Source organism: Periophthalmus magnuspinnatus, chromosome 16, assembly GCF_009829125.3.
Source record: "Periophthalmus magnuspinnatus isolate fPerMag1 chromosome 16, fPerMag1.2.pri, whole genome shotgun sequence".
Lineage (NCBI taxonomy): Eukaryota > Metazoa > Chordata > Actinopteri > Gobiiformes > Gobiidae > Periophthalmus > Periophthalmus magnuspinnatus.
This window is the reverse complement of record NC_047141.1, coordinates 31,382,119-31,409,437: the sequence shown is the minus strand read 5'-3', so window position 1 is coordinate 31,409,437 and position 27,319 is coordinate 31,382,119. Positions and strand designations below refer to the sequence as shown.

Genomic DNA, 27,319 nt, shown 5'->3' with positions numbered 1-27,319 from the left:
GTTTCCAGGTTTAGTCCGGTTCTAGTCGTGGTTTAGTTCCAGGTTTAGTCCTATGAGGTCTTTACCAGGTCTGAAATAGGACAAAACGGGATTTTACTGGGTCTAAACCAGGACTAAACCAGGTCAAAATTGGGACTAAACCAGGACTAAACCAGGACTAAACCAGGTCTAAACCAGGTCTAAACCAGGTCTAAACCAGGACTGATGGGGCATTCACACATTCTCGTTTTGGTCCTGGTCCAGTTTAGTCCTGATGTGGACTTTGTTTAGACCTGTTCTAGGTTTCCTTTTTCAGCCCTGTTCCAGTCCTGGTTTAGTTCCTGGCTTAGTCCCACATCAGTCCTAAATTTGACGTGGACTTTACCAAGTCTGAAATGAGACTAAAAAGGATTTTATTTAGGGACTAAGCCAGGACTAAACCAGGTAAAATCAGAACTAATCATAACTGAACCAGGACTGATGTGCCATTCACACATCCTGGTTTTGGTCCTGGTCCAGTTTAGTCCTGATGTGGACTTTGTTTAGTCCTGTTCTAGTCCTGGTTTAGTCCAACTTTAATCTTAAATTTGAAGTGCACGTTACCAGGTCTCAAACTGGACTAAAAGGGATTTTATTGTGTCTAAACCAGGACTAAACCAGGTCCAAATTGGGACTAAACCAGCACTCAACAGGACTTAGTTTAGTCCTGTTCTAGTCCTGGTTTAGTCCAACTTTAGTCCTAAATTTGAAGTGCACTTTACCAGGTCTGAAACTGGACTAAAAGGGATTTGATTGTGTCTAAACCAGGACTAAACCAGGTCCAAATTGGGACTAAACCAGCGCTCAAATAAGAGGACTAAACCAGGACTAAACCAGGACTGATGGGGCATTCACACATCCTCGTTTTGGTCCTGGTCCAGTTTAGTCCTGATAAAGACTTCTAGGTTTCCTTTTTTAGTCCTGTTCTAGTCCTGGTTTAGTTCCTGGTTTAGTCCCACATTAGTCCTAAATTTGATGTGGACTTTACCAAGTTTAAAAAGGATTTTATGGAATCTAAACTAGAACTAAACCAGGTCAAAATTGGGACTAAACCAGCACTCAAATAAGAGGACTAAACCAGGTCTAAACTAGGACTAAACCAGGTTTAAACTAGGACTAAACCAGGTTTAAACCAGGTCTAAAACAGGACTAAACCATGTAAAATCGTGACTAACCATAACAGGTCTAAACTGGTTCAGTTTAGTCCTGATGTAGACTTGGTTTAGACCTGTTCTAGGTTTCCTTTTTTAGTCCTGTTCTAGTCCTGGTTTAGTTCCTGGTTTAGTCCCACTTTAGTCCTGAATTTGATGTGGACTTTACCAAGTTTAAAAAGGATTTTACGAAATCTAAAACAGGATTAAACCAGGTCAAAGTTTGGACTAAACCAGCACTCAAATAAGAGGACTAAACCAGGACTAAACCAGGTCTAAACCAGGTCTAAACCAGGACTGATGGTGCATTCACACATTCTCATTTTGGTCCTGGTCCAGTTCAGTCCTGATGTAGACTTTTAGGTTTCCTGGTTTAGCCCAATTTTAGTCCAGTTTTAGTCCAGGTTTAGTTCCAGGTTTAGTTCCAGGTTTAGTCCAGGGTTAGTTCCAGGTTTAGTGGACTTTCCCAGGTTTAAAATTAGACTAAAAAGTGATTTTCCTGGGACTAAACCAGGACTCGGGACTAAACCAGAACTCGGGACTAAACCAGGTTTAAACTAGGACTAGCCTTACGCTGATCAACATTTTGTAGTTTAAACCTCCAAAAACATGAACAAAACAACGTTAACTTTGAGATTTGAATCTATTTTAACTGCCGTAGATGTTGTATTTTTGCGGCTACATGCAAAAACATAAAGTACACGTCCTTCTGTCAAATACATATGTACAAACACGGCCTCCATTGAACTGTACAGGGCTCATTACAAAACACGGAGGATCAGGAGTCCGGCCTTAAACGAACCTTTAAACGAACCTTTAAATCAACACCACTGTGCAACATCTTTTTAACTTTGTCCCGTTCGATGGTTCGATTCCTCCCAGTGCTTCAGTTCTTAGTCTGTTTGGTCTCGGTCCAGTTTAGTGCTTTTTCGTTTTGTTCTTCCTCTGGATCATCCCGGCTCTTCGTCTCACCCTCCCTCACAGGGTCTTGTCACTCTCCTTCTTCAGGTGACTGTGAAAAAAACACAAAGGAAAGGTTAAAAATATGAGAGTTAAACCAGGACTAAACCAGAACTAAACCAGGACTAAACCAGGACTAAACCAGGAATAAACCAGGACTGAACCAGGACTGAACCAGGACTAAACCAGGACTAAACCAGGACTGAACCAGGACTAAAGCAGGACTAAACCAGGACTGAACCAGGACTAAAGCAGGACTAAACCAGGACTGAACCAGGACTAAAGCAGGACTAAACCAGGACTGAAGCAGGACTAAACCAGGACTGAACCAGGACTAAACCAGGTCTAAACCAGGACTAAACCAGGAATAAACCAGGACTGAACCAGGACTGAACCAGGACTAAACCAGGACTAAACCAGGACTGAAGCGGGACTAAACCAGGACTGAACCAGGACTAAACCAGGTCTAAACCAGGACTAAACCAGGACTGAACCAGGACTGAACCAGGACTAAACCAGGGCTAAACCAGGACTAAACCAGGACTAAACCAGGACTGAACCAGGACTAAACCAGGACTAAACCAGGACTAAACCAGGGCTAAACCAGGACTAAACCAGGACTAAACCAGGACTGAACCAGGACTGAACCAGGACTGAACCAGGACTGAACCAGGACTGAACCAGGGCTAAACCAGGACTAAACCAGGACTGAACCAGGACTAAACCAGGACTAAACCAGGACTGAACCAGGACTGAACCAGGACTAAACCAGGACTGAACCAGGACTAAACCAGGACTAAACCAGGACTGAACCAGGACTAAACCAGAACTAAACCAGGACTGAACCAGGACTAAACCAGGGCTAAACCAGGACTGAACCAGGACTAAACCAGGACTAAACCAGGACTGAACCAGGACTAAACCAGAACTAAACCAGGACTGAACCAGGACTAAACCAGGACTAAACCAGGACTGAACCAGGACTAAACCAGGGCTGAACCAGGACTAAACCAGGACTAAACCAGGACTGAACCAGGACTAAACCAGGACTGAACCAGGACTAAACCAGGACTAAACCAGGACTGAACCAAGACTGAACCAAGACTAAACCAGGTCTAAACCAGGACTAAACCAGGACTGAACCAGGACTGAACCAGGACTAAACCAGGACTAAACCTGGACTAAACCAGGACTAAAACTGGGCTAAACCAGGACTAAACCAGGACTGAACCAGGACTGAACCAGGACTAAACCAGGAATAAACCAGGACTGAACCAGGACTGAACCAGGACTAAACCAGGACTGAACCAGGACTGAACCAGGACTGAACCAGGACTGAACCAGGACTAAACCAGGGCTAAACCAGGACTAAACCAGGTCTAAACCAGGACTAAACCAGGACTGAACCAGGACTAAACCAGGACTAAACCAGGACTAAACCAGGGCTAAACCAGGACTAAACAAGGGCTAAACCAGGGCTAAACCAGGACTAAACAAGGGCTAAACCAGAACTAAACCAGGACTAAACCAGGTCTAAAACAGGACTGAACCAGGACTAAACCAGGACTAAACCAGGACTGAACCAGGACTGAACCAGGACTGAACCAGGACTAAACCAGGGCTAAACCAGGACTAAACTAGGTCAAAGTTGGGACTAAACCAGGTCTAAACCAGGACTAAACCAGGACTAAACCAGGACTGAACCAGGACTAAACCAGGACTGAATCAGGACTGAACCAGGACTAAACCAGGACTAAACCAGGACTGAACCAGGACTGAACCAGGACTAAACCAGGACTAAACCAGGACTAAACCAGGACTGAACCAGGACTAAACCAGGACTGAATCAGGACTGAACCAGGACTAAACCAGGACTAAACCAGGACTAAACCAGGACTGAACCAGGACTGAACCAGGACTGAACCAGGACTAAACCAGGACTAAACCAGGACTCAACCAGGACTCAACCAGGACTGAACCAGGACTAAACCAGGACTAAACCAGGACTGAACCAGGACTGAACCAGGACTAAACCAGGACTGAACCAGGACTGAACCAGGACTAAACCAGGACTAAACCAGGACTGAACCAGGACTGAACCAGGACTGAACCAGGACTAAACCAGAACTAAACCAGGACTAAACCAGAACTGAACCAGGACTAAACCAGGACTGAACCAGGACTGAACCAGGACTAAACCAGGACTGAACCAGGACTGAACCAGGACTAAACCAGGACTGAACCAGAACTAAACCAGGACTAAACCAGGACTAAACCAGGACTGAACCAGGACTGAACCAGGACTGAACCAGGACTAAACCAGAACTAAACCAGGACTAAACCAGAACTAAACCAGGACTAAACCAGGACTGAACCAGGACTGAACCAGGTCTAAACCAGGACTAAACCAGGGCTAAACCAGGGAGTATCTATTCTTTGAACATAAGTGATATTATTTATTTATTTAATCCTTTTGGGGATTTATTTTTTATTTTTATCTTTTTTTCTTCTTTGTTTATTCCCAGATGGAGTTGTGAGGTTTAAAAGAGGAAAAATATCATCAAACTGTAACTTGTTTAACTGCAGATGATAAAAACTTCGTCGTTGGACAAATATCTCGCCCGATTCCGACTTAAAAATGTGAAAAACAGATCTAATCCAGCGGCAGCGCTCCAGACTTGTTCCAAACTTTCCTGGAATATTCCCGGAAAAGCATCAAACTGAACTGTGTATCTCTGCAGACAAACAGGTGACACCCAGAGGCGGAACATTCTATGCGATGCAGTAACCATGGAGACAAGCGGGTAGTGCCTCCCGACCGGAAAAGTGACATAATGCATCTTTACATCAATGCCAAAAGAAATTGTAACATGTTTGAAAGAGAAAACTACCAACGAAAAGAACGTGAAGAGATTTAATTAGAGGAAAACTGCGGCACGTAACGACATTTCCCGCTTCTCCTGTTCGTTTTAGAAAATATTTGATGATTTTATTGTTTTTAAAGCTTTGAATCGACTGGTCCCAGAATGCAACGCGTCTGACCTCAAGGTAAAAGGTCAACGTCACATTTTTATACAGCGATTCTGCACCTTCAAGACATTTAAAGCCACACACACATTCACACACACATTCACACACACACACACACTGAGGGGGTTAAGTGTCTTGCCCAAGGACACGACGACAGGATTCATCTGTGGGAGCCGGAATCGCACCGGACAACCTGTGGGTCAGTGGATGTGAACGCTCGACCGATGATGTTTATGTAGAGAGCGGGATTTGAACCGGCAACCGTCGGATCAGTGGAGAAACGCTCAACCACAGAGTCTTCTATATAACAGACACACACACACATACACGCACACCCCGACACACACAGACAAATACACCCCCACACACCTACCCACACACACACACACACATGGACACATACACACATACATACACATACATACACACCCACACACACACCCCCACACCCACCCCTCCACGCACACACACACCCGCACAAACACAAACAGAGAAACATAGACACACACACGCAGTGAAACTCACACACACATACAGAAGCACACACACACACACCCACATACATACACACACACATGCACAGCGAAACTCACACACATATATACACAGACACACAAATGCACACATACACATACATACATAACACATACACATGCACACACACACACACACACACATGGATAGACATTCACACACACACACCCCCACACACTCTGCCCAGTTTCTATTCTCTGTGTGTCACACTCTGTTGTTGTTGTTGTTGTTGTTGATGTTGATGTTGTTGTTGTTGATGTTGTTGTTGTTGTTGTGTCTTTTATCTCTTTCTTTTTATCACTGTTTTTATTTATTTCTTTGATGATCTTTATCTTTATTGTTTTTATTAATTCCATTCGAGTGTAACTGCACAGACTTTTACAGATAAATGTTTGTTTTACACGTCTCTGTGAGCAGCACTTTGGAAACGCTCGTGTTTATAAAATGTGATCTGCAAATAAACTCAGACAAACTCAGAGAGAAGTTTGAACGAAGCATCGCCCCAGACGAATGAAGCACTCTGTCTCACTCTTTTATTGTTAATTTTATGATGATTATTTATGTTTTGATTTGTTGTGTTGTGATTTTAACGTCTTTCTTATTCTGTAAAACACTTTGAATCACTTTGTGTATAAATTGTGCTGTACAGATTAACTCACCTCACCTCACACTTCTGTTCAGTCTAAGTCGTCCCTGTCATCCCCCGTCGTCCCCTGTCGTCCCGTCTTCTCTGTCGTTCCCTGTCGTCCCCTGTCGTCCCGTCTTCTCTGTCATTCCCTGTCGTCCCCCGTCGCTTCCTGTCGTCCCTTGTCGTTCCCCGTCGTTCCCCGTCGTCCCCCATCGTTCCCCGTTGCTCCCCGTCATTCCCTGTCGTTACTTGTCGTCCCTTGTCATTCCCTGTCGTTCCCCGTCGTCCCCCGTCGTTCCCTGTCGTTCCCTGTCGTCCCCTGTCGTCCCCTGTTGTCCCCCGTCGTCCCGTCTTCTCTGTCGTTCCCTGTCATCCCCCGTCGTCCCCCGTCGTCCCCCGTCGTCCCCCGTCGTCCCCCGTCGTCCCCCGTGTACCTGTAATACTCGTCTTGGGTGAGGGAGTGGTGGTGATGGTGGATCCACTGCTGTTCCAAGGCCAGTCTCTGGATCTGCAGCTCTGCGCTCTGGGCCTGCTGCATGGCCTGTAGCTGATGAGCCGCAGACATGGGCCCTGCGAGGGAGGACGACTGTGGCAGCTCACGGAACGGAGCGCCTGGCGAGGACACGGGACAACAAACATGTGATCAACAGTGTCCGACTCGACCCGTGTGTAGAATGCTTAAAGAGGGAAATAAAACTGAGTACATGGACGAGGAGCCTTCTCCTCACCAAACAGCTGTTGGCGGAGCACCTCGCTGTCAGTGAGGGGATGTGCCAGGATCGGGGTGCCAAGAGCCGCTCCGGGGTACGGCAGGCGCGCCAAAGGAGAGCCCGACGCCAACGGGTCCATCAGGGGGTGAACCCCGCCCGCCGCTGGATGCCAATGATGTAATAGAAAAGACAGGAGATATTCAATAGGGGTCAAAGGAGTGAAGTAAAGTACAGAAGTAAAATACAGAAGTAAAGTACAGAAGTAAAATACAGAAGTAAAATACAGAAGTAAAGTACAGACGTAAAGTACAGATGTAAAGTACAGACGTAAAGTACAGATGTAAAGTACAGAAGTAAAGTACAGAAGTAAAGTACAGATGTAAAGTACAGAAGTAAAGGAACAGAAGTAAAGTACAGATGTAAAGTACAGAAGTAAAGTACAGACGTAAAGTACAGATGTAAAGTACAGAAGTAAAGTACAGAAGTAAAATACAGAAGTAAAGTACAGACGTAAAGTACAGACGTAAAGTACAGACGTAAAGTACAGATGTAAAGTACAGAAGTAAAGTACAGACGTAAAGTACAGAAGTAAAGTACAGACGTAAAGTACAGAAGTAAAGTACAGACGTAAAGTACAGATGTAAAATACAGAAGTAAAGTACAGATGTAAAGTACAGAAGTAAAGTACAGACGTAAAGTACAGATGTAAAGTACAGAAGTAAAGTACAGAAGTAAAGTACAGAAGTAAAATACAGAAGTAAAGTACAGACGTAAAGTACAGACGTAAAGTACAGACGTAAAGTACAGATGTAAAGTACAGAAGTAAAGGAACAGAAGTAAAGTACAGATGTAAAGTACAGACGTAAAGTACAGAAGTAAAGTACAGAAGTAAAATACAGAAGTAAAGTACAGAAGTAAAGTACAGACGTAAAGTACAGATGTAAAGTACAGAAGTAAAGTACAGAAGTAAAGTACAGAAGTAAAATACAGAAGTAAAGTACAGACGTAAAGTACAGACGTAAAGTACAGACGTAAAGTACAGATGTAAAGTACAGAAGTAAAGTACAGAAGTAAAGTACAGAAGTAAAGTACAGACGTAAAGTACAGAAGTAAAGTGCAGAAGTAAAGTACAGAAGTAAAGGAACAGAAGTAAAGTACAGACGTAAAGTACAGAAGTAAAGTACAGAAGTAAAGTACAGACGTAAAGTACAGACGTAAAGTACAGACGTAAAGTACAGAAGTAAAGTACAGACGTAAAGTACAGAAGTAAAGTACAGAAGTAAAGTACAGACGTAAAGTACAGAAGTAAAGTACAGAAGTGAAGTACAGACGTAAAGTACAGACGTAAAGTACAGAAGTAAAGTACAGACATAAAGTACAGACGTAAAGTACAGACGTAAAGTACAGAAGTAAAGTACAGACGTAAAGTACAGATGTAAAGTACAGATGTAAAGTACAGAAGTAAAGTACAGATGTAAAGTACAGAAGTAAAGTACAGAAGTAAAGTACAGAAGTAAAGTACAGACGTAAAGTACAGATGTAAAGTACAGAAGTAAAGTACAGACGTAAAGTACAGAAGTAAAGTACAGAAGTAAAGTACAGACGTAAAGTACAGAAGTAAAGTACAGACTAAAGTACAGACGTAAAGTACAGAAGTAAAGTACAGAAGTAAAGTACAGAAGTAAAGTACAGACGTAAAGTACAGAAGTAAAGTACAGAAGTAAAGTACAGATGTAAAGTACAGAAGTAAAGTACAGACGTAAAGTACAGAAGTAAAATACAGAAGTAAAGTACAGAAGTAAGTAAAGCTCTAAATCACACAAAATAGACTCTCGTGAGCTTTTAGACATATTTTAATGCTGTTACATCCTCAAAAACAGACCTGGAGTTGTGTTTTGTTTCATTCACACGTGTTTGAGTCACACTTTATTATTAGTCTGTAACATCTACAAAACTCAAAACGCCCTGTTCCACCTTGTGATGTCATAAAGTGGTAGTTTTTTGTGTTAACAGCTCATTTTACCTTTAGTTCAGTAGAGATTTGCAATTCCAAGTCTGAAATTATCCAAACGATTCTAGAAATGAAGGCGTGTGGAGTTTAAAAACACAGCGGAGCACTTCCTGTATCACCACATGATGACATCACACGGTGGAGCAGAGCGTTTTCAGCCTAAATATACAGATTTGTTTGTGTGTTAAACATGTGTGAATGAAACAAAACAAAAAAACACAACTCCAGGTCTGTTTGTAGTACTTTATAGCAGAGTGATAACACAGTAATAGAGCGGAAGTATCAGAGTAAGTAAACGTGTATTTATTGTTATTACATATTAATTACTCATGGACACATCTGGTAATATGGTCAGTCACATTAAGAACCATAAAGAGAATGTGTGTATTTAGTGATGCACCGATCTCACACTAGTATCTGATATCGACACCGGTACTAAAAAATGTGCTGGATCAGATATCGACTTCCAGTTATTTCAGTCGATATCCTGGTTAGACCAAGAAATGTACGCAGTAAGGCTTTATCCTGTTCGTAGTCGGCCCAGAAAGTCTCACAATGTTTGAATTTTTATTTATACAAAGTTTTTCTGTAGCTACTTGAGAGATAATCAGCTAAGTGACACATTTGGATCAGTTTTGTCTTATTTTATTTTTGTTTAAAGGAAATAAATGCTTTTTCAGTCTCTGGAATCAGTTGATATCGGCAGATTCTTAAAGCTGTAATATCAGAATCAGTATTGGAAAAGCTGTATCGGTGCATCTCAGGTATTGTTTATGTTCAAAGAATTGATGTTATTATTTTTATTATTTTGCTTTTTTATATATATAATCCCTACATCTGTAAGGCATGATTTTGTATATTTATGACTACTATTATTTATTTATTTATTTATTTATTTATGTATTTATGTATTTATGTATTTATTTATTTATTTATTTTAATATGTATTTATTTTAATATTAATTTTTTATTAATTTATTATTTGTTTTATTATTCTTATTGTGTATTTTATTTTATTTTATTTTTTTGCTTCTGCTCAGGGAAAAAAGGTGGGAGGTGTGGGGTTTAAAACGGGAAAAAACGTAATCAAAACGTAACTTGTTTAACTGCAGATGATATCAACACTTGTATAATAAATAAATAATACAAAAAATGTGATTAAAAAAAAAAAAACAATACTGAAAACCATTTGTATTTTTTTTTTTAATAAGACGAAACAAAAATGGAAAAATTTATGAATATCGCCGAGCCTTAACACTAAGTAAAAGGCATTTCTTCCTCACCATCTGTACTATTACTACATTACCATGAAGTACAGCTCAGTTCTTAGTATTTACTTTCACTGAATCTGTCAGTACAAGTACACAGACGGTGCAGTACTTTCAGAATATCCTCGTTATAGCAGTTGTACCTGTGTCTTGCTGGTGCAGGTGCAGATGTGAGTGGATGTGTGAATGCTGGTGATGATGAGGAGTCACGTTCAACATCTGGAGCCGTCCCAGGTTCTCTCCTCCTCCTCCCGTTCCTCCGGCGCCCCCTGCTGTCCCGGTACTGCCTCCTCTCTCCCTCTCCCTGTCTCTCTCCCTCTCCCGCTCTCTCTCTCGCTCGGTGAACGCCGGCGCTCTGTCTCTTTCCCTTTCTCTCTCCCCGCTCCGCTCCCTCTCGTAGGGCGCAGGCGAGCGGTTGGGGGTGGGGTAGTTTTCAGGGGCGGGTGCGGGGGCGGGTGCGGGCGGCAGGTGCGCGGGGAGGGACCCGGGGAACGAGGAATGCGAGGTGCTTTGATGGAGGGAGGAGGCTGTGGAGGTGGGAGGAGCGGTGGGCGGGGCGGGGGCAGGTGGAGCTGTGGGAGCTGACGGAGCGGGAGGGGCCGGCGGCGCAGATGTGGGGTGGGAGGGTAAAGACGGGGGCAGGAGAGACGTGGGAGTGGGGTTGGAAAGCGGTTGCGGTCCCGGGGCAGTCGGGGGTCGTGTTACCGGAACCAGGGGTGGATTTTGGAGGTGGGGCGGGGCGGGAGGACCAGGTGGAGGGGGCGTGCCGTAGATGGAGACTTCCGGGGCTCCCGCAGCTCCGAGTAGCAGGGAATGGGTGTGGGCGCTGGCGTGGGCGTGGGCGTGGGAGTGAGAGTGGGCGAGGGCCAGAGCGGTGGGATCCGGGATCGAACCGGGCGGGTAAACACGATCGTCGCTTTTAAATTCAAATCCTGGCTTCAGTCGATCTCGATGTGTCGGCACCGCGTGAGGGAAGCCGACTCCGCCCAAACCCGCCCCGCCCAGTCCTCCAGGTACGTGACCTCCAGGCATTCCCGGGTGGCCAACCGCGGGGCCCCCTTCAAGGCTGCCCCCGTACAAGAACCCCAAAATGGCAGCAGCGGTGGCGGCGTCAGTGGGGAGGTGATGCGGGTGGGCTAAGGCGTGGTTTTGAAACTGGGGGAGGAAAAAAGACGGATGAACGTGGGGGTGTCCGTGATGCACCTGGGCGTGGTGGGCTGCCGCGGCTCGACTCGCGGCGCCCAACGGAGACATGGCGTGCGGGCGGGCGTATTCACTCAGAGTCCTCAGAGCGGGCGTGTCCGGGCCTAAGTACGGTCCGCCTATGCCTATCCCGAGGCTGCCCTGTGGGCCGACGACCGCGGGGGCTCCGCCCATAGAGGGCAGCAGGAGGGAGTGCGGGATGGAGTGGGAGAGAGAGGGGTGGAGGGGGTGCGTGGGGGGCAGGTGGGCGTGCGGGTGCGAGGGGTGGTGCTGCGGGTGAGGAGGAGGGTGAGGGTTGACCGAGGAGGCGGAGGAAGAGGAGGGGTCGAGGATGATGGAGGAAGACGAGGGGAAGAAGAGGGAGGAGCCTCCACGACCGGGTCCAGCGGAGCTCACGTCCTTCTGCTGGAAAACACAAAACAAGCAACCGGAACGTTACTCTTTATACGGGGTAATAAAAAGGGGTATTTACTTTTATGGGGTATTAAAGAGGAGGTATTTACTTCTATGGAGTATTAAAGAGGAGGTATTTACTTCTATGGGGTATTAAAGAGGAGGTATTTTACTTCTATGGGGTATTAAAGATGGTATTTAATTCTATGGGGTATTAAAGAGGAGGTATTTTACTTCTATGGGGTATTAAACGGGGGATTTTACTTCTATGGGGTATTAAATGGGGTATTTTACTTCTATGGGGTATTAAAGAGGAGGCATTTACTTCTATGGGGCATTAAAGAGGAGGTATTTACTTTTATGGGGTATTAAATGGGGTATTTTACTTCTATGGGGCATTAAAGATGGTATTTACTTCTATGGGGTATTAAAGAGGAGGTATTTACTTCTATGGGGTATTAAACGGGGGGGTGTTTTACCTCTATGGTGTATTAACTGCTAACATATTTAGATCGCCACGTTTTTTTTGTTTTTTTTATTGTTTTGAAAATGCTATTTTCGCCAAAAACAACTTAGTAACATGTTTAATAAGTTTCAGTTTCTCCACGCTAAGCCCCTCCCCCTTCAGAGCGCTATCACAGCACATCGCCATGCACGTCGCTCATAAAACTACTGCACATCACACCAGGTTTGTGAAGTCGTAGTGTACAGTTTTGTATCATGCTTTCGTATATTTAAGGAGAATTGCTGCGCAGGAGCATGGGTGACGTAGGCGTGTGGGCGGAGTCTTGTACTGAATCTTACAGCGAACCATGAAGAGAGTTTGAATAAGGCCCAGGAGACGTCGGTAAAACGCTCAAACATACTTGGATGGCACATAAAACCTCTTCAGGCATGTTTTGGATGAGGGAATGTCGACAGCATGTGGAAAACACGGTAGAACGCTCCAGAAAGTCAATTTTATATTTCTAGTACCTCCACTTTAAACATACTTTCACAACTAAGTCAGATGTTTTGAACTGCGCCTTGAAGCTGAGCTCACAGATTCTCAAACACCGAAGGAGGAAGCAATATTTTTTACTGAATCTTGGCTCCCATAAACCCTTTGGCACGTTGCTACTCTTCACGTGAATTAATTTTCGGGCTCATATTTTAGCATCAGGCTATTTATACCGGGTTTGCGCTGGATCGGATAACCTTTTTTTTGCAGCTAAAATGAGACACTCTGCAGATTTTGAAAAAAGTTGTGCATTTACAGCCAAGATTACAAGGGCAAAAAGATACATAAATTCTTCTTTTTTCAATTTTTTTTCCATACGTGTGTACAGAGAATACTTACAAAAAACTACAAGAAGGTATTCAATTGGCTTTAAAATATAGATACTGTATTTTCCGGAGTATAAGTTGCACCTGAGTATAAGTCTCACTAGCCAAAAAATGCATAATAATGAAGAAAAATTAAGAAAAATCGCATCTGAGTATAAGTCGAAACCAGAGTATAAGTCGCACAAGCCAAAAAATGCGTAATAATAAAAAAAACTTACATCTGAGCATAAGTCGCACTGGCCAAAAAAATGCATAATAATAAAAAAAAAAAATTAGGAAAAATTGCATCTGAATATAAGTCGCACCAGAGTATAAGTCGCACTAGCTAAAAAATGTGTAATAATGAAGGAAAATGAAGAAAAATCACATCTGAGTATAAGTCGCACTAGCCAAAAAAATGCATAATAATTAAAAAAATGAAGAAAAATCACATCTGAGTATAAGTCGAAACCAGAATATAAGTCGCACTAGCCAAAAAATGCATAATAATAATTTAAAAAAAATAAGAAAAATTGCATCTGAATATAAGTCGCACCAGAGTATAAGTCGCACTAGCTAAAAAATGTGTAATAATGAAGGAAAATGAAGAAAAATCATGTCTGAGCAAAAGTCGCACCTGAGTATAAGTTGCACTAGCCAAAAAATGCATAATAATAATGAAGAAAAATGAAGAAAAATTACATCGGAGTTTAAGTCGCACTAGCCAAAAAATGCATAATAATGAAAAAAAAAAATTAAGAAAAATTGCATCTGAATATAAGTCGAACCAGAGTATAAGTCACACTAGCTAAAAAATTTGTAATAATGAAGAAAAATGAAGAAAAATCACATCTGAGTATAAGTTGAAACCAGAATATAAGTCGCACTAGCCAAAAGATGCATAATAATAAAAAAAAACTTGCATCTGAGCATAAGTTGCACTGGCCAGAAAATGCATAATAATGAAGAAAAATGAAGAAAAATCACATCTGAGTATAAGTGGAACCAGAATATAAGTCGCACTAGCTAAAAAAAATGTGTGATAATGAAGAAAAATCACATATAAGTATAAGTCGCACCAGAGTATAAGTCGCACTAGCCAAAAAATACATAATAATGAAGAAAAATGCAGAAAACCCTCAGCCAAACTATGAAAAAAGTGCGCCTTATGGTCCAGAAAATACGTCAAATATCAAAAATCCCAGTAAGAGCCGATGGTCCGATCCCCAGCCTTGTATCTGTATCTGTATTTGTGATGTCGGGATCCGCTCACCTGGAGATGCCGGTCCAGTTCTCTCTCTCGCTCCCTCTCTCGCTCCCTCTCTTTCTCTCTCAGGTCTCTCGCTCTTTGCTCGACCTCCCTCCTCGCTCTCTCGATCATCTCATTTCGTTTCTTCCACAGTTTGGAGCCGTCCAGAGGCACAAACAAGACGTCACTGCGGGCGCAAGAGTTTCCACTGCCCCGATCCAGGACTTTATGAAACCTGGAATGTAAATAGTGCACGGTTTCTATTGTTGCCACGGGTTAAATTTCACCTTTGAACGATCGTAACAAGACAGTGGTCCTTACAAGAATAAATATGAAACGAGGGCTAGCTTACTACGGATTTATAAAGACACTGAAATTTCATCCTAGTTTAGGTTTAGTCAGGGTGAGTTCTGGTTTAGACCTGATTAAGGTTGGCTTAGAATTGGTTAAGTCTTCCTTTAGACCTGGTTTAGTCCTGGTTTTGTCCTGTTTTTGATCTGGAATTGTCCAGGTATATTTCTTTTGTTAAAGTCCCGGTAAAGTCCTGTTTCAGAGTACGCTGGATCTAGTTGGTCTTACTTTTGAGTCTAGGTTTACTGGTCTGATTTCAACCTGATTAAGTCCTGGTTTAGACCTAGTTTAGTTAAGTCTGGCTTAGAATTGGTTTGGTCTTGTTTAGACCTGGTTTAATCCTGTTTAGGACTTAACCATGGGGAAGATTTGGACAGTCCTTTCCAGATATTGTTGCCTTGGTACTTTGGGGTTTCGTCTAGGACAAATCTAATCACTTTCAGCTTTGAGTTTAGGTTTACTAGTCTGGTTTCAACCTGGTTTGGTCATGTTTTTGATCTGGAATTGTCCAAATATAGTTCTATTGTTAAACTCCTGTTTCAGTGTACGCTGGATCTAGTTAGTCTTTGTTTTGAGTCTAGGTTTACTAGGTCTTGTTTCAATCTGGTTTAGGCCTGGTTAAGTCCTGGTTAAGTCCTGATTTAGTCCTAGTTTAGTTAAAGCTGGTTTAGAATTGGTTTAGTCTTCCTTTAGACCTGGTTTAGTGCTGATTTGGACAGTCCATTCCAGATATTGTTGCCTTGGTGCTTTGGGGTTTACTCTAGGCCAAATCTAGTTGGTCTCAGTTTTGAGTCTTAGTTTACTGGTCTGGTTTCAAGCTGGTTTAGACCTGGCTAAGGTCTAAACCAGCTACTCCGGGTACTCCGGTTTCCCCCATCAACCAAAACATGAACGCCCTTCGAGACAACTGTTGTTGTGACTTTGGGCGTTACAAAAATAAAATGAATTGAATTCATTTAGACCTGGTGTAGTCCTGGTTTTGGGCAGGTATATTTCTATTCTTAAAGTTCTGGTAAAGTCCTGTTTCAGTGTACGCTGATCTAGTTGGTCTTAGTTTTGAGTCTAGGTTTACTAGTTTGGTTTCAACCTGGTTAAGTCCTGGTTTAGTCCTAGTTTAGTTAAAGCTGGCTTAGAATTGGTTTAGTCTTCATTTAGACCTGGTTTAGTCCTGTTTAGGGCTCAACCATGAGGAAGATTTGGACAATCCCCTCAAGATATTGTCGCCTTGGTAAAACTTATAACTTTGGGGTTTATTCTGTTGCTAGTGTCACCAGTTGTCGCGCTGCCGTATTCAACTTTTCACACCAACTTGGAGTCCATTAAGTCCTGGTTTAGCATTTTAACCCTGATTAAGTCCAGGTTTGGTCCTACATTCTGGTGTCTGGTTGGATGTGGTTGGTCCTGGTTTGGTCCTACATGAGACCTGGTAAAGTCCTGATGTTTACCAGACAAAACGCTTCTAAAAACACTGTGTTCCAGACAGCTGTGGTTCTTACCTTGCGGACTGGCTGGCGTGGATGGGAATGTCCACAGGTTTGGGCTCTGGAGACGGGCTCCTCAGAACTGGGGGCGGGCTGTCTCCATCTTCTCGCTCCTCCATTGGTTCTTCTTTGATCACCGGAGCCACCGAGGGCCCTGAATCGGCATGACCATCCCCCGCAGCTGCCGTCGAATTTGGTCCAGAAGTTGAATTATTATTATTGGCAGAATTACTAAGAGGTGGAGGCCCTTTGGAAACGATCTGAGGCGAAAGTGACTGTGAGTTGCTAGCGTTGTTAGCCGCACTGGCATTGCTATTGCTAGTACCCACGTTGCTGCTTCCGTTTGAATGATAACTCCCACTGAAAGGAGGAGGGGGGTGACTGTTTAGCGTGCCATGAAAGGGCGCCGGTCGACAACCAGGCGAGCAACTTGAAGCCGGAAGCGATCCAGAATTAGAACCAGACGGATAGGAGGAAAACTGATTGGTCGACGGGCTGGGTAAAGGTGATAGCGGTGTGGGAGGGGTCTGCGCAGATGACTGGTAATGAGCCGGTCGCGAGCTAGGCGGCGCTGCTTGGTTGTGAGAGCTTTGCGATGGCGGGTAGGAAGAATTTGGTGGAAAATGCGCAGAGGAAGAGGGGGACAGAGCAGGAGGCTGGTTGGATCCACCTCGATTTTGGTACAAAGTTGAACTCGAATCCCTTTCTCGATCCCTAGCTCCTTGGTAGTGAGTATGGGTCGGGTGTTGCGCTCCTCCTGGATACTCCCTGCCGATGTTTGGACCACCGGAGGGGCTTAAGTACTCCCGATTTGTCCCGCTAGGAGGCGCCCCAGAAAATTCCCTATCCCTATCTCGATGAAAATGCTCCGGGGCCGAAGAAGGCGTATGCGCCGAGTCCACAGACGGAGGAAATTCGCGATTGGTCGATCCTGGAGGGTGGGCGGGGATTGAAGAGTGGTTGCTGTTGCTTTGGGGCGACGCAGGAGGATCTCGGTTTAAGATCGCGTTGACCGGCAACCCATTGGAGGAATTAGGGGTGTTGTTTTGATCTTTCACCTGACCGCCAAACTCACCCCACCTCCCTCCGTCTTTGTCTCTGGGATGTCCCACGCTCGCGCCATTGGGTCCGTACTCTCTGGACTGGTTTTGGCTCGGCGGTTGACCCTCTCTCGCGCCTTCCCTATCTCTTTCCCGTTCCCGATCTCGAAAAGCAGGACCAAAGTCTCTCCTGTCTCCGATATTTGCTCCTCCTTCTCTTCCCGAACTCTGAAATTCCCGGTTTTGTCCGACCGGCATCACCCCGAAATCTCGACCCCCGCTGTTACTTGTGCTACTGTTGCCGATCGACTCCCCTCTCGTCGCCCGCTCCCTTTCGCCCACAGCTAGCGCCCTCTCCCGCTCGGCGCCGGTATATCTGGGCATGTACTCGCGATGGTGATGGGGGAGGTAGGACGGGTGAGACGAAACGTGACGGGAAGATGGATTGTAAACAGACGGAAGCTGCTGTTGCTGTACAGGCGGCTGGTGCTGATGATGGTTGTTGGGGTAGCGGCCGTACCCCCAGCTCCCGTGGCAACTGGTCGGCGTGGGACCGTGCCAGGTGGGGGCGCTGTAGTGATGCGGATGGGACGTCTGCGTCTGGGGTTGCGGACTGCTTTGAGGAAGGAGAGACGGCGGCGTAGATTGTGCCTTGTCTAAAATCTTGTCTTTTTCTGATTTCTCTCTTTCAGTTTTCGCGTCTGCGGGTAAGCTTTGCACGCTAACTTCCAGCGGTTTGAGAGCGGGCGGAGGCGGTAGAGGCGGGGGTAACGAGTGAGGAAGATTCGGACAGTCGCCTCCTGATATCGCCGCCTTGGTAACGCTCTGCGGGCTAACTTTGGGGTTCGCTCTGCTGCTAGCGTCACCACTTGCAGCGCTGCCGTATTCAACTTTACAAACCAACTTGGAGTCCATGGAAAAATACGATTTCCTGCCGCTGTTGCTGTCGTTAGACGAATCCCCGGCTCCGCGCAGAGAAGGAGAAGGACCAGAAGAGGAGCATGGGGTAGTTGGGGGCTTCAGTGATGGAAAGTCCTCCCCTGTTGTGTCAGCTTCGTGTTTTTCCTCCCCTCTTCCTCCCTCATCTGCTCTTAAATCTCTCATTGCTCTGCGCTCCTCTCCTGAAACCTTCGACGCGCCGCCATCTTTGTTTTTGTCTGCGTCTTTTTGCTTTGGTGAATCAGGACCGTCCGAATCCGAGTCCAAACTACCCAGAGGAGAGGCAGACAGACTGGGAGATGAGGAACGATTGTCTTGGTCTATGTCCCGCCCGCTGCTCAAACTGCTGCTGCTATTGGCCAGGCTCCCGACAACAGAACTCCTGCTTCCCTGCGATTGGCCGTCTTCGTTGTCACTCTCGCGGGATTGGCTGGCAGCTGATGTCGGAGGCGGGGCGTTGGAAGGAGTGGAGCTGTCAGTCGTGTGTGTGGATGGTGGAGGATTTGGGGTAGAGGACGTTTCCTGAAGAAAAAAAACACATATTAGCTCAGGAAAATGCATTTTTTAATAGAGCTGAGTAAAATCTGGGTGTCAAATAACAGGTTTTATGACGAGATGTTTTATTTTATTTACAGCACCAGTCAAAAGTTTGGACACACCATCTCATTTAAGGTTCTTTTTTCTTTATTTTTACTGTTTTCTACGTTTTAGAAACACATGGAAGACATCAAATATATGAAACAAGATATATAGAATTATGTAGGATAGAAAAAAGTTGAATAATTCTAGTAAATATTTTTTGACAAAGCAAAGAGTGGATGGACACAGTGAGGATTTGAATATAAAATATGCAAAAAAATATATTTACTAAGTTATTTATATATTTGATGTCTTTTGTATGTTATATAAAATGTAGAAAATGGTAAAAATAAAGAAAAAATGCATTAAATAAGAGGGATTTACGTTCCAAAATTAAGCTTTTAAACACCTCCAAGAGCATTCGCATTAATTAAAATATGACCTGATAAATTTTTTATAGCGATATAAAGTGGCTTGACATTTGTCCTGGTTTTGGTCTGGGTTTGATACTTGTTTAGTTTTGGTTTGGTTCCCATTTTAGTCCTGGTTTAGTCCCAATTACGTCCTTCTTAAAGGTACTATATTACAAAAAAAATGACTCTTGTGAGCTTTAATTCATGTTCTAATGCTGTTTCCTCCTCAAAAACAGTCCAAGAGTTGTGTTTTGTTTCATTCACACGTGTTTTAGTCCGTCTCCAAAGCTCAAAACGCTCTGTTCCACCTTGTGATGTCATGAAGTGGTCTTTTTCATGTTAACAGCTCCGTTTTACCTTTAGTTCAGCGTAGGTAAGTGACAAATCCAGCGGCTGAAATGATCCAAATGATTCTAAAAATGAAGGTGCGTGGAGTTTAAAAACACAGCGGAGCACTTCCTGTATCACCACATGATGACATCACAAGGTGGAACGGAGTGTTTTCAGTTTGAGAGAAGAACTCAAGCCTAAATATGCAGGTTTGTTTGTGTGTTAAACATGTGCGAATGAAACAAAAAAAACCCCACAACTCCAGGTCTGTTTGTGATCAGAAAACAGCGTCATATGGGCCCTTTAAGTGTAAACATAGCCGTTATGCTAGCTGCAGCCTTAGCGTTTGTGATTACTTTTGCGTTTTTGAACATTATATTTGACAGATTTGACAGTTTAATAAAGCAGCAGAAAAAAAAACGCATATCTTGATGTATTTTTTTTAATATCCCAAAGATGAAATATGCCAAAACGTCTCTGCAAATGTCGTAATTGAGGTTGAAACATTGCGCAAAATCACTGTAAACTGACCGTAACTGCGCAAAAATCTCACTTTACTCCATTTGTATGCAGGTTTTTATACATATTTTACACATATTTCTATATACAAAATACTCACAAACCCAATTTTTCATATATATCCGTGAAAAACAAGAGCGATAACGGCGATATTATCAATTGTTTGTCTATACCTCCCACCTCTACTTAGCAGGTTAATAACATACTCAATACAAACCTGAACTTTCTGTCTTTTTGGAGGAGAGACAAGTTCCTCCCCCTCACTCTCTGATGAATCATGGCCTTGTGATCTGCGACTGAAGCGATTTCCAGCCAGTTCCTCGGCAGCACCTCTTTGCTACAACAACACAAGACTCTTAATTCAGTAACGACGCCTCAGAATTCCAAATAGGGACATGTCTGTGTTTGGAACAAAGGTGGTGCACGGAATAACAGGCAAACGTGTAACCGGGATGATTTTACATGCGTTTAATATAAGGAGGTGGTGGATTTAGGCGTAGTTATCAGCAGGGGTTGTGCAGTTTTTATTTATTTGTGTTTATTTATGCAGAGGGAGCCCAAAGAGAGCGCTCAGACTTGGGTTTTTATGGACGTTCTGTTAAAATACGGAAAAATACAACCAAAAAAAATAAGATAACATAAGAAAAATACAACAAATTGATAAAATGTGTTAGTTAGTTTGATTTTATGTGATAATTACTAGCAGGATTTAGATATTTTTTAATTATTTGTGTTTATTTATGCAGAGGGAGTCCAGTGAAAGCGCTCAGACTTGGGTTTTTATGGACGTTCTGTTAAAATACGGAAAAATACAACAACAAAAAACAAGGTAACGTAAGAAAAATAGAAGAAAATTGACCAAATATGTTAAAGTTAGTTTGATTTTATATGGTGATTAGTAGCAGGGGTCAGATGGTTTTTATTTATTTGTGTTTATTTATATAGAGAGAGCCCAATCATACTCGGGTTTTTATGGACGTTCTGTAAAAAAATACGGAAAAATATGGAAAAATACAACAAAAAAAACAAGGTAACTTAAGAAAAATAGAACAAAATTGATAAAATGTATTAGCTAATTTGATTTTATGTGGTAGTTAGTAGCAGGAGTTAGATATTTATTTATTTATTTGTGTTTATTTATGCAGAGGGAGCCCAAAGAGAGCGCTCAGATTTTGTTTTTTATTGACGCTCTGCTAAAATACGGAAAAATACAACAAAAAAACAAGCTAACTTAAGAAAAATAGAACAAAACTGACCAAATTTGCTAGTTAGTTTGATTTTATGTGGTAGTTAGAAGTAGTAGTAGTAGTATTATATAGTAGTAGTATCTTTAGTAGTAAGATAGTTAATAATAATAATAATACGTTCATTTATAAAGCACTTTTTGTACGTTTCAAGCGTCTTTATATTGCATTATTCATTCACACACACACCACTTTCATCCCAGGCAGTGACGGTGAAGTGTCTTGCTTAAGGACACAATGGTAGACGGTTAGATAATATTTAGATTTGGCCACTTACATCACATTATCGTTAATTCATATTGAAATACGTAGCAGTTAAAAGCAGCAATAATAATCAGACGTGTCACGATCGCACATATATATATCACTACAGATAAATATCACGATAAATGATAATATTACAACTATTTTACGCCGCTGAATCAAAGCAGAGCGATGAAAACTAACCTGTTTTTAAATGAACAGAGCAAATGATCGGCAGAATGAGCCAATAGAGCCATAACAGTTACTTATTCAACCGTCTACGGCTCAAATCTGACCTTATTACATAAAAAAACTGCAAAAATCTCCCTTTTACTGCAAAGAAAAAGTATTAAGCCTCAAAATATAGAGTTCCAGATTTATTATATTGAAGTTTATGTCGTAATTTTTGTGCCAGATGTAGTTTTAAGTCTGCAGATAAGACTGAGATGGTTAGTTTGCAGTAAAAGTAGCAGTAGCAGTAGCTGTTTTTGCACTGAAATTTCGCGCAAAATTGAAGCAGCTACGACTTTTAATCGCACAAATTGTACTGTTCTTTGTCTATCTGTTCATGCAAAAAACTAATACGCTCGTTTTGTTATTGATTTTTAACCGTTAACACAAAAGTACTGTAAATTTCTGCTTCTACATCGACTTAAATCCTTTCAAAGTAACTCTCCGTTCAACATTTGTGCCTCTCTCCTCACGTCTGGCCCCAACACGAGCGCACACACTTTAAATTAAACTTTTTATCGCTCTACCTTCTTATATATGCATAAGCCTGGCACAGGGCACAGATTTATAAGGACTTATGGCAAATTGAAAAAATCCCAAAAGAAAAATGGCCGCGCTCTCACCGTTTGTCTGTCGCTTCGTTCGTTTCGGGAGGGGCTTGTGTGAGGCCGCCTCCCCCTTCTCTCCTCGCTCGCGCCTCGCCTTCGCCCGCTGCGCATGGGCGTCTGAAAGGACAGAGCAGAAATGAGATTAATCAAAGGTAAAAGCACAAAGGAGGAACCGAAAAACGACGATTTTTAGACGATTTGTCACGTTAATATCGATAAATCTGAACGAGATAAAGGGAAGAATATGTGAAATAACGACCTAAAGATTGGAAATATTAACGATAATCTGTATTTTTGTGCCCTTTTTATTTCATTTCAGCTCGTTTATGGAAATTTTCAGCATATAACTAGAGCTACATCGATCTGATATTGGTGCCAAATATCAGCGCCGATACTGAAACATTCCTGGATTGGAAATAAACCTCCAAATATCGGTTCAATCGATATCAGAATCAGACGACTTTTATTCCCTTTGTCAGTGAACACAACTCACAAACTAGGAACTTTCTTCGGTGATAAAGTGCAACATAAACACTGAAGAATGATAATAATATAAAAAAGTAGAAATAAATACAACTATTATAAATACAAATAAGGGCATAAAGTTAAAAAAGATAAGCTTAAATCCTGGTTGGACATATTATTATTTCATTTACTGGTCATAGTTGGTCCATAAAGTTTTAATTTACTCACACAAATCTGTTCTATTGTCGCATTTGGATCAGTTTTGTTGTATTTTATGTTTGTTTTAAGGAAATAAAAGTGGTTTTCACTGGTATGGGTGAATATCGGCAGATACTTAAGGCCATAATATCAGAATTTGCTGGATCTATTTGGATATCGACTCCAAATACACAGCCGATATCCTGGTTGATCATACACACTGATTTGAAAAGGTTGTGATTTAATTTGCTGGTTGTGTTCGGCCTAGAAATCGTATAATATTTTAACTTTTATTTGCACAAGTGAGTTATAAGTCGTTCTGTAGTGACTTGAGACGTAAATAACAGCTACAAAACATGTCAGAATCACTATTGTCTCATTTTATTTTAGTTTTAAGAAGAAAAAAAGCTATTTTCGTGCTATTCTTTGCTCTGGTATCAGTTGATATCGTCTGATCTTTAAAGCCATAATATTGAAATCTGTGTCTGAAAAACCCGGATCATCGATAAAACGGCCTCTTGCGTTTTGTGCTGATCGTGATTATCGATTATGTAGGTCGTGAACGATAAACCCACGTGTAAATACTGAACTAAACAAAAGCGTTTTATTCGGTGAAGCGTCTTTCTGCTCGTACCGCCTCTTTGTGTGTCCTGGTTTTCATGACGTCGTCCTTAAACTGTCCATTTTACAACACAGAACATATTGAGTTTGTCGAATGCGTCGCTGATGCTGAGGAGTTCTACACCATGAGAGCTACAAAACCTAGAAAAAAACAGGAAAAAAAAGAGTTTATTTAAGGTTTTTAAAGGTGCGCTGTGCAGTTCTTACGGTGGGGGGGTCTGCTACCTGCTCGTCTCCGTGGAGATGTCATTACGGTGCATTAAAATCCATTCAGTTTGTCTTTATTACGGAAAAACAAAACCTTGGAAAAGCATTCTCAGTGTGAGCCGGGTTGCCTCTCCACAGATCTGACCAGTTACATGTTCTTGGGGCGTCGCCAGGGGTGTCAAACTCATCGTCACAGAGGGCCACATAAACAAAATGGTCGCTCTCAAAGGGCCAGATGTAACTGTAAGATAAATGTTGCTACGTTTTAAACTTGTTAATTAACTGTTTCTATATTTATTGCTTATTCGAGTTACAAATATTGCAGATGGATTTGCATAGATACGAAAAAATGTCTGTTTAACTGTGTGTCTAATGATAAACTGACATTTTAAGACAGTCATACCTTTTAATTTACTTTGTCGTGGGCCACATAAAATGAGGTGACGGGCCGCATTTGGCCCACGGGCCTTGAGTTTGACACCTAACCGAAGGAAGAACGTCTCCTTTAAACACGAGCAGGTGACGGACCCTCCACAAACGTGACACAGAGCACTTTAAAACACAGTATTTACATTTATGACACTGGTGCACGTGGTTTTCACATCCAGTCTTTCTGTACACACACTCACACACACCCCCACACACACACACACACACACACACACACACCCACACACTCACACACACACACACACACACACACCAACGCACACACAAACGCACACACACACCTTCATATATATAAGGTCATATTCATGCTAAATACAATGAAATGCTGAAACTGATCAAGCTTCTCTTATTTAAACAAACACAAAGCACGTGATCTTTCAGGAGGTTATTTCAGTTTCACTCTTTTTTTTCTTTTTCTTCATCTTAATCATCATCTTCATCATCATCTCGGGTCTTAATAATGTAAATCCCGTCAGTAAAATCTCGTTATCTGGAGCAGAATTCAGATTTTGGGGGAAGAAACGTGTCTATTTTTGTGTTAAATGACGATGATTGAGGATGCACCGATACCGATACGATACCGGTGTTGGTATATTGAAGATTTCGCTGGATCGAATTTCAGTTTCCAAGATATCGGTTCAGCTGATATCACATTTTGCTCTGTAAATTGGTGAAATGAGATGATTTACTGGCTCCTGTTGGTCCAAAACGTCTCATCGTATTAAAGTATTTCGCTGTTTGTGTTTAAATACATACTTAAATACACAATAGTTCCAGTTTCTGCCTTAGTATCGGTTGATATCGGGCATCGGCAGATATTTTAAAGCCAGTAGCAACAACAAAAACAGAAAAAAAACCTGGATCGGTGCGTCTCTAACCAGCGATTAACGTCCAGCTTTGTTTATGTTCAGGAAAATTAATATTAAAGTCGTTTTCTTTTATCTGGAATAAAACGTAAAACAATCTTTGGTACAAGTGAGCGTTTCCTCCACTGGGCACGTGCAGATTCTACTTGAGTTTGGGGCACAGAGCAGTGACAGACATATGTCTCCTGTCCGTCCCCCCCCTCCCTCCTCTCTCCCTCCCTCCTCTGCACCTTCACCACAACAGCCAAAACCTCACACTTGTGGTTAACCCTCGTGTCCTGGTTATGGCCTGAATCACAGTTCACTCACCCACCAGCAACACATCAGGGAAATCTGACCCACAACCTCCAAACCAAACCCCCCCCAACCTCACAGAGCCTGGCAGCAGATGTGGGTCTGCACTTCACTCCATTGAGGTTCCGTTCATTCATGTTCCACAGTGATGAAAAAGTGTCTCATGCATTTTAAATGAGGTTATAAATAGAGCACGAGGAGAAACATCTTATATTTAGAGGCGGTTCAGGTGCAGTACAACAGAAACATTGTTGTGTGCCATGTTTCTTTAAAGGAGCCTATGGAGGAGCCTGTTCTACGCGAGGCTGTGCATTCATTATTAGAACATGCTGCAGTGACTGATTCAGGGCTGTTAACAAGAGGAATAGTCTATTGTTCGAGTTAAAACCCACATAACAGCACACACCGCGCGGGCATTGCGTTACTGTGAGGAGCCTTCATGTTCTGCCACAATAGGAGAGCTCTGGCTCCTCGTGCACAGCTACATGGATATCAGTTACAGGTGGTGGTCTCAGTCCAGCTGCGGCTGTTTGGGCACGAGGCGCACGGTCCCCGCAGCAGCATATTCCTCCAAACATCCAGGAAAACGCACGATCCACTAATGGAGCAGTGCGCGTAATGCAAAGCAGCAGCGGCGGCTCTTACATCACCAGCGCGCGGCCACTGCAACGAGTCTGGCTCTTTTATGCTGCGAATGTTATTGATACACATGCAGAGGAGGAGCAGGGGGAGCGGAGGAGCAGAGGGGCCGCCGCGAGCCTCCTCTGCACGACGGGACACAGCCCTCGAGGCCAGGGTCGTGCTCAGCCGCGCGTATGTCCGCAGACACAGCGGCATGTGCAGAGTTTCAGGGCGCTGCAAATCTTTAACAGAAAAAGGGTAACAGGGCAGGCGCAGACCTTTCCCTGCGTAAACGTGCGGGTTTTCAGATCAAATTCCGCTGGACATAACGGCTCCAGCGCTGCAAAAGGGATGGAATTAAAGCACAAAGACATTTTTTTTTTAAGAGCGTGCACCAAAGCGGCCAGCAGGGACAGAACCAAACACACACACACACACACACTCACGGCGCTATACGCATCCATTTTCCTTTTCCCCTTACCTATAATATCCAGCGATGCGTGCTCCACTCTCACTCCTCTCCTCTGTCCTTTCTGTTTTGTCGTTTTATGTTGCACGCTGACACGCACACCTCCCAGACCAGGCGGCTCTCCACAGAGGCTGGCGCGGGCTCATGTTGCAACCGTCTCCAATCATAACAATAACGCAGAAGAAACCCTCCGCTGGTCGTTGCAGTAGAACCAGGGGTGCCAAGTGAACACTGTACAAATTGATGCGTATACCCTCGTCTCTTCCTCCCCACCCCCTTTCGCCCCTTTTTTCTATTTGCCCCCCTCTTCTTCCAGCTCCCTGACTACTCCCCTTCTCTCTCCAAAAAACGACTTGCACTTTTTTTGGTTTTTTTTTTTTGGTACCTCTATACCTCGCCGTGTTACAGTCACAATTTTTTGGCGAAGGGGTGAGAAGGAGAGAGGGATGCACGTTGGGTGAGAGAAAAGGGAGAGAGGATAGGGCGTGATTTGCATAAAAGGGGAGGAGGAGGAGGAGGGAAGAGGAGGAGGAGGAGGAAGGGGGGGGGGGCGCATACAGAGGGCCAAAACTCTGAAGAGGGAGGGTCCGTCTCTGCTGCTCCCTCTAGAGTCACCTTTACTGTATGGAGAAGGTCTGGGCCGTGTCATGTTGGTCCAGTGCGCGCCAATTCAATCTGTAAGTGGGCTAT

General features: G+C 43.2%; 1 protein-coding gene across 3 annotated transcripts; it reads right to left on the bottom strand.

The window, feature by feature from the left end:
* Positions 1-1,746: 1,746 nt before the first annotated feature.
* atn1 (atrophin 1) lies at positions 1,747-26,914 on the bottom strand. Of its 3 annotated transcripts, none has more exons than XM_055227670.1 (10): positions 26,642-26,914; positions 23,736-23,863; positions 22,454-22,555; positions 20,330-20,449; positions 16,308-18,793; positions 14,485-14,695; positions 10,454-11,918; positions 7,026-7,193; positions 6,756-6,933; positions 1,747-2,181 (listed from the first exon to the last, which is right to left on the bottom strand). In XM_055227670.1, the coding sequence occupies exons 2-10, from the start codon at positions 23,760-23,762 to the stop codon at positions 2,148-2,150; spliced, it is 4,791 nt and encodes a 1,596-aa protein (XP_055083645.1). In that variant the 5' UTR covers positions 23,763-23,863; positions 26,642-26,914; the 3' UTR covers positions 1,747-2,147. The 3 variants fall into 3 exon arrangements, with proteins under 3 accessions (XP_055083645.1, XP_033837661.1, XP_055083646.1); XM_033981770.2 differs by having other exon boundaries at positions 7,050-7,193; XM_055227671.1 differs by having other exon boundaries at positions 10,454-11,915.
* Positions 26,915-27,319: the final 405 nt, after the last annotated feature.

Coding starts and splice junctions, on each gene's coding strand:
- atn1 (XM_055227670.1), bottom strand. CDS start 23,762: ATGAAAACCAGGACACACAAAGAGGCG. Junction 11,919..14,484: donor AACTGGACCGGCATCTCCAG/GTGAGCGGATCC, acceptor TGTGTTTTCCAG/CAGAAGGACGTGAGCTCCGC. Junction 2,182..6,755: donor ACCCAAGACGAGTATTACAG/GTACACGGGGGA, acceptor TTTTTTTCACAG/TCACCTGAAGAAGGAGAGTG.